A 14,885-nucleotide genomic window follows, 5' to 3' on the forward strand; every position below is an offset into this window, starting at 1 on the left:
TTATAATTTATAATTAAATTGTATGGAAGTTTTGGTTACGTTATAACTCTACTTAACTGAGATTTCGATAATTTAATAATAAATTTAAACCTCCGTTACTCTAAACGATATCTTTTTTTTTTTTATGAAAGTTCAAAGTTAAAGATAAAAATTAATTCTACAAGTCATTAAAAAATATTAAAAATACGTAATGAAATAAATTATAATAAATTATTATTTTAGAGATCGTATCCAGGAAATTTGGCTGACGATGGAACAGTGAGATCAATTAAGTAGTAAATAATTCCAGCGAGACCTAAAAAAAATTATTTATTACAAATAGTAATTAACTTATTAAATTTATAAATTAATCTTTACCTTCAAATAACGAGTACGGACGATCGGGAATACGAGCTTGATGTTTTTCGTAATCGAAACACCACTCAGCAAACTTACAAGCACGATAAAGATGTTTCAATTCCTATCAAACGTTACGTAATGCAAATAAAGTAAATATTAAAATTGAATAAACGTCAAGACAAAAATAAAAAACAAGTCAGTTATCGTAATTTATTTAAAAATCACCTTCGTCTTTTGATAAAGACATAAAAATGTGTAAGCGTTTCCTGACACACCGTGGCAAATTCCACTGCCTTTTTTCAATAATCCCCGACACCAAACAACTTCGCCGCAATCTTTTGCTATTTCTAGATAATCTTGACGAGCAAAAACCTAAAAATAAATTGAAGATGTATTAGAAAAATAGTATATTGTGTGGCAAGGGATGAAATAAAACGATTTCAGGCCTGGGTGAAGTTAGCTGACATCACCCGCAGGTGGAAATCGTGTTACATCCGGAGGTACACACTAAATTTTTCATGATTATCAGGATTGGAACTTAGTTTCATTGTCAGCAGCCAGTCAGAAATAAGTTAATTTAAGACCAATGGAGTCATTAACTATTAGCGTAAATGTAAATTGTAATTAGCAATTTATAAGAAGAAACTATAAATACTATTTATTATTCAGACTAATTTTTATAAAACAATCACAAAATAAAAACTGTTATTTACGCAAATAAAATTAAGGCCCTTCTCAGATAGTGCCCCTCATTTTTAAAAAATTTTAGATGATTGTCAACTGTCATAAATTTAAATTTTATCAATTAATTAAAAGAAAATTACTTGCAGTTGATATCAATTCGGAGTTAAACGAAGTTTGAAAAATAAATTTCAGTTAAATCTTTATGTCAATTATATAATTCGAATTTTCAAATTAATTGATAAAATTTCGATTTATGACAGTTGAAAGTCATTCAAAATTTTTAAAAAGCTGGGACACTGTCTAAGAATACCGTTAATAGTCTGAAATTATCATCAAACAAATAACAAATATCAAATAATTAATTAATGAAACGGGACCTAAGTCCACCTCCGCCGACCGGAGGCCGATTCCTCGCCCTTTTGAGCATACTCGCGCTGCGAAGTCTTTTCTTTTCTACCATATTATTATAGAAGCCAAACATTGATCAAGCTCAATATTGGCGGATGTTATAATTCTAGGATCAGAGATCCTTTGCGTGTGGGTGCCGAACCAACAGCCACTACGAGTCCAGAACCCGGTGAATCCAGAGCATTCGATTTCCCGCATGCCGGCTTGGAAAAATTCGCCCATAGTACCAATTTCATGTATTGGTCGACAAATGACAAGTATCAGAGTTTAAATTGCGAAAGCCTTCAGTAAGCGGCCATAAAATTAATTGTTTTTTCCCAAGGGACGAAACAACTTTGTTTCTGCCTGCTGACTGAAAGCATTCACAGTTTAGTTCTCTGCTAACATTAATTCCCGGCAATGAACTGAAATTATCTTGTTTTGATTGGCTGTAGAGGCACTGAAACTAATTTTCAATGCTGATATCATGAAAAAATAAATTAATTAACAATAATGTAATGAACCTCATGAGCTAAAGCAAAGAGCATCGTCATCGACGGAGCTCCATGACACCAATGAACAAGTTTGTCTGAACTGCCACCAACAGACGAGGGAAAATTTCCAGTAGGATATTTTAATGAGACTAAATAATCAATTGACGGCTCAATGTCATTTTTTAATTGTTCTTGTGTTAAATATTGTCGTGCCTAAAAATAATATATATTTTGATTTTTTGTTTTGTTTCTGTTTATTTATTTTGATATTTATTTATTATTAAATTAATTAATATTATTTTATTGAAGCTCACTTGTAAAAGTATGTAAAGAATTCCTGCAAGACCATGAGCACCACCAAGATACTCCGAGTCATGCCAAATGTACATTAAAGGCGTACTGTATTTGCGCGACTTAGCGTAAGCTTTACCAGTTGTCAACATGGAATAAATAATTTTCTTTATTACGTCATCGTCAATTGAATTGGGAATGTGTTTGTTGACAAAGAGAAGCGCGTAGAGATAACCAGCACGACCGTACAATAATTCGTCGTATGAACTTTTCGTTGCATTATTAAACAGCGCCAGCAATCTAAAGTCATAACATAAAATATTTCGGATATTAATTATAGAACTGCCGAAATTAGATAATAATTATAGATTACAATAAAATATTAACTTTGTAATCATGGATTCGGACTGCGCTTCATCATTTAGTGACTTAAAAATAACAGCACCGAGTGCTAATCTTCCAGCTTCGCCAATTAAAAACGTTATGTCTCGTTTGCTTCTAGAACTATCTTGTCTGTCAATTAATTCTAAAGCTCTCTGTTGAATAATTTATTTATAAATATGATATTGAGTAATCAATTATCGATTATGTATAGTTTATTTTAATAGACTGGGTTAATTACTTTTATATAAGTCTCTTCATTAAATCTTGTACCGTAAAAATAATACAAATATGCAATTCCAGTGTTTCCAGTATAAATTGAAGAGTCATCTTGATTAATCCATTGTTTTTTATTGTTATTTAAATGATTTAACATTATAATTATTTTTTCTTTCAATGTTTCTTTAAACTCATCATGAATCTGTAAAATTTATTTTGTTTATTTTTTGTTTAATTAAACAATTGGTACTGTAAAAAATTTGCGGAGTAAATCCGGAGTTAATCGGAGCGGATGACTGTTTATTTATTTGATTCCCTCGGAGTGAAATTTACTCCTAGAAGGAGGTTATTTATTTAAAAAAAAAGATTGAAATAAAATCTGGATTACTCCGAAATTACTCAGCTAAAGGAGCAAACTTCTTATTTACTCCGTATGCAAATTGATTTTTTTTTAAACTCCGGAACTCCGAGTGAATTTAAATTTAAATAAAATCTGTAATCACTCCCAGATTTTTACAGAGTATGCAGGTCGATTTGTTTTTAAAACTCTGGCTCTGAGTGATGGAACGAATACTGATTTAAATAAAATCCGTAATCACTCCGAATTCACTCCGTAATCACTCCTGATTTGTTACAGTGTAAGTCTATTGTATATTAATTTTTACAGGCACAATTTGAATTTTGATCGCGTAATAATTTTTTAAAAAATGTTCTTACATCGTTTTTATTAATATCAACAATATTATCTGCAGTCGCTGGTGAATAATCTTCAAATTCATTCTTGAAATGTCGACCATCGTCACGAAAAAATCGAGAAGTCATTTTTTAAAAATCAAAACCTGCAATTAAATTTATGGAAAATAAAATAAATTTAAACGATTGCAATTATTAAGGATAATAAATTTGTGTTAACAATAATTATCTAAGTAATTAATTACTGTAATAAATTTTGAAGTATCAGGACTTTATTCATTTATTTTAATCAAATTCATTGTTTATAATTCATATTTTTATAGATTCTGCGGTATCTAAATAAATTATTTTTACTTAAATGTCAGTGAATGATTTCATTATTCCCTATTGTAAATTTTCTCTACTAAAAGTCTAGCAAGGATTATAAATTTTCCAAACAGTGTACATTTCACTAATAACAAACTATATTTTGCTATAGCTCTTGCACAAAATTTACGTACCTGAATATCGGAAAGTTTTTCGCGGAATAAAAATAAGAAAACGAAATGAACAGAAAAAAGTCTACTGGATCTAGAATACTTAAATGTTTCGCAAAGGTATTAGTATGCGAGCCGAAAATTGCGGCTACCCCCAATTACCCCTTGTCATCTTTAAGCAGTCAAATCACATAAATTTTTTCATTTTAGTTGGGCGAAAAACGTTCCGATCTTCAGGGACATCAAAATCTACACAGTTCTTGAGTACTCAAGTAGCACAGAGACAACATTAAGATGTCATAAAAATGTCTTTTAAAAGGACAAGAGTAATTTTTTTTTTGTCTCAAAGCCGTTTGTTTATATAAATAAGACATTCAGGTATTGGTCCTGAGTCATAGGAAATTTGTGTTCTTTTTTTCCCTCCTAAAAAAGTCATGTCAATTAAAAAATCTTCTAGGTGATGATTGATTTGACAATAATTTGTAATTTACTTTTTGTCGTCAAGTCTTTTACGCAGATATTTTATCGGTGACATAAATTTCTGATCACTGTCAACATTTTGGTGTCTTATCGATAAGTCAAAAAACAGCCTCAAAGCTTTTATCTTATAGATGTCACACAGCCAAGTGTGCTACTAGTGTACATCCAGTAACTACACTCCTATTGTAAATTTTTTTTCCAAATTTACTAATAATTTTTTTGTAAAAAAACTACCATAGATTTACAGCGTAATATTTTTTTATAAATAACAAAATTAAATGTCCAGTAGGCCATTGCTCAGGTGCCTATTCTCTTATCAGCAAACAGATTAAACTTATCAATTTAAAATTAGTAGTTTATTTTTACATTAACATATAATCTATCAATTAAATATTTATATCAATCGAATTTTTAAATACAAATTTTTGCATAGAAAAACATTTTTTCAAGGTTAGTTATTGTTGTCATTGTTTGTTTTTTTAAATATTTACATAAAATTGAATTAATTACTTACTTTTTATATATATTTCTAAATATTGAATATATAAATACCTTTTGACATAAATTTTTACATCAATTTATTATTAAAAATCCTTTTTTATTTTAAGCGACAGTCAAACCGGTTTGAAAAAACTGTAACTCTAAATAATAACAATAATTGTTACTTTTATATATATATTTATATACTGTATATATGTATGTATAGATATATAAATACTTACATACAATTAATTCGGTGAATTAAATATTTTTTAAAATATATCTAAGGATACTTTAATTTTGACTGTCATAAAAAAAAAATCATTTGAATTTTCAAATTGATTTTTGTAAATAGACTCGGACTTGAACGTTGGTATTAGAGGTTTTTAAACCATTACATCATCGGAATAAGTTCAATTGTTATAGGAGTATAGTATTGTTATAATAATAAACAATGAGTGGATATAAAGTCCCAAAATGGGACGAACCTGTCACAGTAATAAAAAAAGAACCGGAGAAAAAAGTTGTTGAAAAAGTTGTGAAAAAAGAAATAAAAAATGAAAATGTAGAAGAGAGAATTTGGGATGGAGAATGGATGGTAATTATTTTATAACCTTTAAAAATATATTTTTATATTTATTTAATTATTATAAACTGACATAAAAAAATTTTAATATAATTATTAACCTTTTAATATTTACCTGTGTAATTGATTACTGCTGTCTGTAGTTGATAAAAAATTTTAATAATAAATAAAATATTTAATTTCAAAATTTAAAAAAATTTTCACCCTCATAATTTCGGAGTATCATCAAATACAAATAAATAAACAAATAATTATATTTTCCCGCAATTTTTAAATTAAAATACATAAATTTAAGTCGACATTTTTTGAATAATATCAATTTCAATCAGTTTAATTACACGATTTCCTGGTGGAAATTTTTCGGAATTTTCTCTGAAAAACTCAGTTCTAAAATTCTAAAGATTTTTTCAAATTCCTAAAGATTTTTTCAGAGTAATTCAGAGAAAAGTCCGAAAAATTTTCAACAGGATACTGAAAGTAGCAGAGATCAGACAATTTTTTCATTTTTATCAACAAGTTACTTGTCAATAAAATATAATTATTAAAATATCTCCATAAAGATTTAGTAGAGTTTGAGAAGTAAAATATAACATTCAAATTATAAGAAAGTGAATGATACTGAAGTTAGCAGACGTTTAATAATTTTTGGATTTTATTTTAGACGGTAAATTATTAAAAAAAAAAATATTTGAAAAAATTGCACCTGTAGTTTTTTAAATTTTCTACAAGTGCATATTTTTAGTTTTTTTTTTTTTTTGTAATTTATTTGTTGAAAAAAAATCCAAAAATTTTTAATTATCTGCTAACGTCAGGATCATAGAAAGTGAATATATTTAAAAAATTTTAAATTTGCTTGGAGCCAGTCGGTCTCCGAACATACGGGGCCTAAATGTTCATCGTTTGATTGGTTGCTTTAGACTTTCATCCAGAGTACAACGAAATATAAAAATTAAATATTACGTCGCATCTCGGGTTACTCTGGTGAACACCATCGTGGCCCGAGTCATGAGTTTTGTCTTCGGACCCCTTGAAGTTCGCAGAATTGGCTTACCTGCTTCAGTTACTCCGTTGGATAAAATTTTTCCAACGGAATGACCGAATATTTAACTGTAATAATATAAAATATACGGGAACGTCACAGTCTCATTATTTTCTTATCATAAATCACTTATTTTATAACTTATTTTTCTCTTTAATTTATAGTTGACACCCTGTCATATGTATGAAGAAGAATATAGAGATTGTAAATCAGTAAGAGGTAGATTTTATCAATATTTTGTTCATGGCGAGCAATTAGATTGCACTCAGTGGAAGACAGATTATCATAATTGCCAAAGGTGGAAAAAAAAGCAAGACGAAGTTGCTTACGTATGTATCAAATATTTTATAAAATTAATATTCAATTTTAAAATACAGTACCGTCAGTAATTCATTTAATTTAACAATTTATTTAATAGAATGATTTATTGGAAAGCGTAAAGAAACGAAGATTAGAACGTTTGAAAAGTCATGTAGCCAACGACACGTGGACGAAACGTACAAAGCCACCAGAAGATTGGGCTGAACCGTTACCTGAATGGATGGTCAAAAAAAACGAAGGCACGTTTCTTGCTGCGAAGCAAAAAAGTATCAATGCACAAGGTCATGATCATGGATATGATCAATATGTGCCATCGTGTACAATACTGTAGTTAAATAATAATGTTATTATGTAGACTTAACAATTATTTTCTAATCAATACAAATTGTTTTAATTAAATATGAGTTTTTATTTAACGAGTGTGAATGGAGCAGACATCAAAAAAATTTTAAATTATTTATTTATTTTAGAATCAACAGCCTAGTGGCCAATAACAGGGTTGTTGACAATACTTATAAATTTAGATACACTATATATAGTGGAAACAATAAAATTTTACAATATTTTCATAAGTATAAATATTACATGATATATTTTGGACTTAAATTATGCAGTCTCACAGAAGTAATAAGTTCTCAAAGAACAAATGAAAAAAAATAAAAAATAAAAAGAAAAATAATTGTATAACTCAGCACTAGATACAGCTTAGCATATCGTAATTGTAATTAAGAGGATATGCCATCTATTCTCTTTCTCACACACATGTGAACAAACGAAACGGTCCTTGTTGCACTTGCATCAGCAAATGGAAATTTAAAATGAGCCGTTCTCAGACATAAACTCAAATTTCTGAACGAGAAACATTTCATTCGATAATTTATAACTTTAGGCATCAAATGAAATATTTTATTTAATGATTTGGGTCTTTGTCTATGAAAACAGTTTATTTGAAACTCGAATATTCCACTCTCTTAATTATACTTATTTTCTTTACCTTAAATCAAACTTTATTAAACATAAATTTTACTCGGTTAAACTAAAAATAAATAAGAATAAATTAAGTGCGCTGATTGCTAATGAATCGGTGAACATTTAGCGGTACTGGTTTATCATGGGTGCCATTTAATTATAAATAAATAGGGTAAATAATTTAAAAAATATTTTTAAAAAATGCACTTATTAATTTCAAAATTTTTTAAATGCGCATTTTGTAAAAATTTTATTTATTTTTAATTAATAATTTTAAATTTGTCTGATGTCTGCTACATTCACACTCATTTTATTTATTTATCGATACCACGAAAATAATTTTACTTAAAATTTTTTCATTTATAAAAATTAACTGATAAAAATATGTATCAAATATATATACATATATTTATATTTTTTCAGATATCACAGTTTTAATTGCATATTTTTTGTAACTTGTCAGGATTTAATGACAAATGATTTTATTTTTTTAGCGCAAGCTTTTATACTTTTGATTTTTTTAACTTTTTTTGGAGTTTTTTCCATCGAAATTGATGGGGATTCTAAGTCGTCTAAGCCTTCTAACGAAGGAAGCTTTTTAATTAAATCATTCTGACTGTCATCAGATGATAAGTTTGTAGGCGGAGCCGGTTTGGGGCTTAAATTTTTCTTCGTCCATGACAGTAATTTTGATTTTGATTTCGTCTTTGTAATTTCTGTAGATGTTTCTTTCGCTGCCGTGGGTGTTGTTTCGGAATTTAATGAACAAGTCGAAGTACTTGGAACTTCGGGTAGATTTACTTTTACGTCTTCGCCTTTCATATTCACTGAATCACTAAAATAAAATAAATACAGTTAATTAATTAATTAACTAATTTTGTTCATGTATAAATAGATAATTAATTAGTCACGTACTTTTTTAGAGTATCGTTAGTTATTGTTCTAACAGAATCTTTTAGTCTTCCCCAGAAGTCATACAGTTTAGATCTGTTGTAATCAAGGAGTAAAGTATATTTCAATTGAGGAGGTAATTCACATGGTTGGTATAAACATGGTATTATTTTTCGATGATTTTGTTCTGTTGAATAATTAAAAATAAAATAATTAGTTTATTATTCTGACACTAATTCAAAAAGGACATATTTTTATACGCCTTTTTGGCTTTACACTAAAAAATTGGGAGTGAGTTTGTAGTGATCACAGATTTTATTTAAATCTTACTTCACTCCGTCACTCGGAGTTCTAGAGTTTAAAAAAAAATGAGTCTGCATACGGAGTAAATAGGGAGTTTACTTTTTAGCTGAGTGATTTCGGAGTAATCTGGATTTTATTTCAATCTGCATTCACTCCGACTCAGAGTTTTAATGGCACATTATAGGTCTACCAGAAAAATCTTTACCTTACGACAACTGAATCATAACCAGGTCTATCACAAGTAACTGTACGACACGACAACTATATCAGTTTCAAACACTACCCGTGAAAATCTCAACCAATCAACAATTCTACCACTTAAGAACTCTCTCGCATTACAACTCTACCAGATTACAAACCTCCCAGTAACGAACTCAACCATAACAATATCTACCATAAACATCTCTACCACAAAACAAGTCACTTATAAAAATGCCTACCATTAGCATCTCTACCATTTACAAGCCTACCATAAATAACTCAACCACATTTCAACTATATCAGAATAAATCTCTGTCAATAAAATACACTACCAAAAAACATCTCTACAATTTTTTAAGCCTACCCAATGAAAACGCTACCACATAGGAACACAATCGAAAAAGTAACTCTGTCTATCACATACATAACATATGATGTGACGTTTTACTTTAATTTTAATAGACCTATTAATGTGCCGTTTTAATATTAAAATAAACTGTGAATTTTACTCCAAAGCAGATTTTCAATAGAAAAATAAACTCTCTTCGGAGTAAATTTCACTCCGAGGGAATTAAATAAATCACCAGTCACCTGCTTCGCACTAACTCCGGATTTACTCCGCTAATTTTTTACAGAACAGTCACTAAGTTTAAAACCAAAAGGGCATATAATTTTTTTTAATTCCCAATCATATTGTAGACTTATTCTAAAGTTAAATTTGTTTTTTTTTTTTTTTTTTTCATATTTTAACTATAAAATAAGTCGATAAAATGATTGGCAATGAAAAAAATTATACGCCCTTTTGACTCCAAAGAGTTTCCAAGAACCAAAAGGGCGTATAAAGGTATGCCTTTTTGGAATTTGACTTTTATTTATTTATTTAATGTAATTTAAATTTCTTACCTATACCAATAGCTTGAGCATAATTTAAAAAAAATTCATTGGCAGTACTTTTTATAAAATTCGGAGACAATACAACAATTAATCTATTACAGCGTTCAGATATTAATTTCATTATTGCCGTATGTTCAAATGTTATTCCGCTTATTAAATCTCTGTCTTTGATACAAAGCTGTAATTAAAATAAATAATATAATTATTGTTCAAATAATCACGTGATGGAGTAGAGTGAGGTTATTCAGGTCATCTCGCGAACTTTTACTCGGCTCTCCCTCATTTTATTTCAGAAATAACGTCTCGGACAAAAAAATCTTAGCAGAAACTTTTAAAAAATATCTCGTGTTATCTGACTGAGATACTTCACCTGATATATAAAGCGGGGTCGCCTTTTAATTCAAACGAAAAAATAATATTTTAATTCTAATTACCTTCAGATTATGTTTTTGTTCTAAATATTCAATAACTTGTTCAACAAAATCAGTATCCTCATCAGCAGAAAGTAAAAATGCATCGTAACGTTGGATTGACAAACCAGCTTTCACTCTATAAAGATCATCGACAGTTAACATTTTGCTGTCAATATCATTATCAGTTATTTCAGCAGACGTTTCGTTTCTCTCCATACGCTCATAATATTTTTCAGCATCTTTCACTGTTACAAAATTAATTTTATTGTAATTACATTGGAGGGAATTCGTTGATAAATTCTGCTTGACATTGCAGACAAATAAAAATATTCAATTAAAAAATAAGAAATAACTGATTTGTTAATTGTCTATTTAAATACGATCCTGAAGTTAGCAGACAATTAAAAATTTTTTTATTTTTTGTTGAACAATTAAATTTGAAGGAAAAAAAAAAACTAAAAATATGCACATGTAGAAAATTTAAAAGACTACAAGTGTCTTTTTTTTTTTTTTTTTTTTTTTTTTCATAATTTATCGTTGTTTAAAAAAACCAAAAATTATTAGACGTCGGCTAATTTCAGTATCATATTTAAATTACCAAATACTGGCTGCGTATCATCAACAACATCCCAACGTTCTATTTTTTCCAATACAATTTGTAAATCTTTTATCACAGTTTTAGGATTTTTTTTAGTCACAACATCTAGAATAAATGATATTGGATCTGGATTTGAAGCTATCGCTGGTATTAATTCACCACTAAATGAAAATAAATCAGCGATTCCTCGCCAATCTCTGAAAAAGTAAAACAAATATTGATTACAAAATCAAAATTTATCAATTTTATTTATTAAAAAACAAATATATATATATATATAAATATATGTATAATTAATTAACCTTGGATATCCATCGTCAGTTGGAATACATTTAATAGGATTTAAAAGTGTAGATAATAAAAATTTTGATTCTGAAGACAATGCAACGAGTGGTACCGCTGACACATCTGCCATTTTCTAAATAAATAAATAAACTAATAATAGTACAAATAACAATTAAATAAAAATAATCGAAAACTGTAATTAAAAATTCCAACAAGTGTCATGACGTCATTGCCAATGCCAATAAAACTGAATATTTAAAGGTTATGAGGGGGAATTTAAATTTGAGTGGTTTTAAATCGAATTTAAATTTACCGCCATCTGTGCAGCTCGTAGATAAAATAAAAATTAACGTGTTTTTAAAAATCTAACCTTGAAAAACGGTTAAAATTATTTTACAATGCAACAGTAATTACTGTAAATTAATATTGATAATTATAAATAATAATTAATTTAAAAATGGAAAAATTTTTATTACAACGTGACAGATATATTTCATCTGTACCACATAGTGAACAGATGAAAGAAAAATTTCGTAATTCTATTGGACAATTAGATAAAATAAATCGTCATAACATTCAACAGCTTACACGTAAGTTTAATTAACAAAATAATTTATAATTAATTATTAATAAAATAGTTAATTAATTATGATACTAAGATTAGCTGTGATACTGAAGTTGGCCGACATCTAATGATTTTTTAATTTTTCTTTAAAACGATAAATTATAAAAATAAAATTATTTCAAAAAATTGCAAGCATAGTTTTTTAAATTTTCTACACGTGCATATGTAATTTTATGAGTGAATGTAGCAGACATTAGACAAATTTAAAATTATTTATTTACTTATTTATTTATTTATTGCAAAAGAACGCCGATCGGCAGTATACATTAATAGTAACAAAAATATATTATGAGAGATATTTGATTTTAGTATAAACATAAATAATGAAAATTAGACTAAGGTAATATAAAATAAAATTGAGATTGAAATTGGTGATATTATACAAGCATTAGTTGTTTAGTATTGTTTTTTTTTTATCGTTGTTATAAAAGCAGACATTGAATCCTCGAAGAAGTTAGTATCCTGGCAGTGCTCGTTGACTAGATTGGCTATCCTGTTCCTAGGACCATGGTAAACATAGCTTTTTGTTATCTTAATAGCGTCCAACAGTCTATGTTGTCTTAAACCAGACCTAGGATGGATAATTTGAAATTGTTCTCGTATCTCCGGTGATTCAATACATCCGTTGACTGACTTATAGAAAAATATTAGATCGGCAACTTGTCATATTGGATCCACGAATGTACATGTAATATGATACATATTTACAGAATTTTTTTTGTATCTTTTCTACCTTATTTATCTGGACTTGAGTATGAGGTGACCATATGACAGTACAATATTTAAGGATCTGTCGGACTAATGACATGAATAGATGTATGAGTGTATGAACGTCGTTGAATTCTTTTCCTAATCTGAGTATGAATCCAAGTATGCTGTAGGCTTGAGATGTAATTTTATCAATATGCTTCGTGAAGTCAAGTTTATTATCTACTATTACTCCCAGGCCCTAAACTGATGTAACTTCTATAAGTTGATGGTGGATTATAAATAAATAGAGTAAATAATAAAATGTAAATAATCATAAGTATACATGTAGCAGACATAAAACGATTTTTTAATCACACATAAAAAAATTAAAATTAAAAAAAATACATGTACGGATTTTTGAATTGCCCAAATGTGCATTTTTTTATATTTATTTTATAAACATTTTGTTTAATTATTTAAAAATTTTTAAAATTGTCAGATGCCTGGCTAACTTTACTGTCTTTAAATGATCCTGAAGTTAGCAGACAACAATTTTAAAATTTATTTTTTCTTATTATCTTGTCTGCTAACTTCAGGATCATATTCACACTCGTTAATTATTAATAAAATAGTTAATAAATTTATATTTGTATTAATGTTGATAGAGGAGAGTAAAAAAATTGAAAGTCTGAAAGAAAATATATCAGAAAAAGAAGACCAATTATTAGTTGAAGAAAAAAAGAAAAACTATTTGAACAGCGAATTAGAAAACCAGGCAGAATTATTGGTAAATATAATTACTTATTACTATCCTGGTATTGTTATAATCAGTAACTGTTAATTATTTATCTTAGGAGGAACTACCAAATGAAAAATCGCGTTTAGTAATCGAAAAAATGGAGTTAGAGTCCAGAAAAAATCAATTGAAGGCTACGAAACCAAGTAATACGGATCAAAAACTTTTAGAACATGGAAGGTAATGTATAATTATTATTTAATTAAGTAATTGCGTGTGTTTATTAATTATTTATTTATTTTAGAAAAAAATTGGAGTATTACCGAATACTCACCGGCATTAGATGGGACTATCCGATGTTGAAAACTTGTACTAAAGGATGTATCCTTTTTTATAATTAATTAATTAAATAATTAATGATACTGAAATTAGCCGACGTCTAATAATTTTTGGATTTCTTTTTAAACCATAAATTAAAAAAAAAAAATATTTCAGAAAATTGCACTTATATTTTTTTTAATTTTCTACATGTGCAAATTTTTTATTTATTATTTTTTTTTTTTTTTTTATTAAATTGTTGAAAAAAAAACTGAAAATTTTTAATAGCCCCCTAATTTATGAGTGTGAATGTATCAGACTTGAGACATTTTATTAATTTTAAATTAGCAAATATCTAAATAGAAATAATGAAATTAAAAAAAAAACGCGTACTAATTTTTTAAATATTTAAATTCGAATTTCAAAATTTTTATTCTACTCGCATTTATTTATTTATTCAAAAATTCAAAAAATTCTCACTTGTCAGTTACATTCACACTCATGCTAATTTCAGGATCATAATAATAATTATAATTTTATATATTGTATATTATTCCTTAATGAAAGATATAGATGTAACAAATCGTCATGACTACACCCAGGAATTTTGTTTTAATGAAGACGACGAAAGAACAGAAGAAAAAATTTGGGAAGAAATTGAAAAATGTGTTGAAATTTTTGAAGAAAAAGAAAACTTAGCACCTAATAAATAATAATTAATTATTTAGATTGTTATGTTTTATATAATTGTATAAATAATGAATTTAATTACGAAATAATTATCAATTAATTTTAGAACGATGTGTAATATATATAGTATTGTATTATTTAAAAAGTATTTTAATATATTTTTTTTACTAATTATGATTAATTAAAACAAAATTTCAAAAAATTTGGACAATTTGAATTTTGAATATTTTTTTTAAATTGATTTGTTGAAAAAAATAAGAAATTTGTAAATTCTCTGGAACTTCAGGATCACGAAATTTGTTGGTTTTTAATTTTTAAAATTCGCGCGGTTTTTTTTTCGACTCACTCTCGTGTTAAAAACTGGAACTTGAGAATTTTCGAGTAGAGCCGCAATCTCTCCAT

General features: G+C 27.5%; 5 protein-coding genes across 6 annotated transcripts in view; 3 read left to right on the plus strand and 2 right to left on the minus strand.

The window, feature by feature from the left end:
* The window catches only part of LOC130664700 (40S ribosomal protein S15Aa), a 55,064-nt gene that overhangs the window by 18,657 nt on the left and 21,522 nt on the right, over positions 1–14,885 (plus strand). Inside the window, exon 1 of one of the 2 annotated variants that reach the window (XM_057464760.1) lies at positions 11,981–11,991. The exons of the other annotated variant lie outside the window; for it this stretch is intronic. The gene's annotated coding sequence lies outside the window, so the exon portion shown is untranslated. Of the gene's footprint in view, positions 1–11,980; positions 11,992–14,885 lie in introns of those variants that run through there. 2 annotated transcript variants of the gene reach the window in all.
* LOC130664689 (lanC-like protein 2) lies at positions 156–5,306 on the minus strand. The gene is made up of 10 exons (XM_057464728.1): positions 5,167–5,306; positions 4,997–5,085; positions 3,513–3,634; positions 2,818–2,997; positions 2,583–2,731; positions 2,219–2,495; positions 1,935–2,117; positions 565–711; positions 358–460; positions 156–295 (listed from the first exon to the last, which is right to left on the minus strand). Exons 3-10 carry the CDS (start codon positions 3,615–3,617, stop codon positions 219–221), a joined length of 1,221 nt encoding a protein of 406 aa, XP_057320711.1. The 5' UTR covers positions 3,618–3,634; positions 4,997–5,085; positions 5,167–5,306; the 3' UTR covers positions 156–218.
* On the plus strand, positions 5,379–7,269 carry LOC130664697 (uncharacterized). Its single transcript, XM_057464754.1, has 3 exons — positions 5,379–5,522; positions 6,714–6,878; positions 6,968–7,269. The coding sequence occupies exons 1-3, from the start codon at positions 5,379–5,381 to the stop codon at positions 7,199–7,201; spliced, it is 543 nt and encodes a 180-aa protein (XP_057320737.1). The 3' UTR covers positions 7,202–7,269.
* On the minus strand, positions 7,212–11,668 carry LOC130664688 (myeloid differentiation primary response protein MyD88-A). The gene is made up of 6 exons (XM_057464727.1): positions 11,442–11,668; positions 11,140–11,336; positions 10,563–10,786; positions 10,138–10,306; positions 8,755–8,917; positions 7,212–8,674 (listed from the first exon to the last, which is right to left on the minus strand). Exons 1-6 carry the CDS (start codon positions 11,552–11,554, stop codon positions 8,299–8,301), a joined length of 1,242 nt encoding a protein of 413 aa, XP_057320710.1. The 5' UTR covers positions 11,555–11,668; the 3' UTR covers positions 7,212–8,298.
* On the plus strand, positions 11,766–14,621 carry LOC130664695 (meiosis-specific nuclear structural protein 1-like). Its single transcript, XM_057464752.1, has 5 exons — positions 11,766–12,014; positions 13,405–13,526; positions 13,594–13,715; positions 13,780–13,856; positions 14,367–14,621. The coding sequence occupies exons 1-5, from the start codon at positions 11,882–11,884 to the stop codon at positions 14,504–14,506; spliced, it is 594 nt and encodes a 197-aa protein (XP_057320735.1). The 5' UTR covers positions 11,766–11,881; the 3' UTR covers positions 14,507–14,621.

This window comes from Microplitis mediator, chromosome 3 (assembly GCF_029852145.1).
Source record: "Microplitis mediator isolate UGA2020A chromosome 3, iyMicMedi2.1, whole genome shotgun sequence".
Taxonomy (NCBI): Eukaryota; Metazoa; Arthropoda; class Insecta; order Hymenoptera; family Braconidae; genus Microplitis; species Microplitis mediator.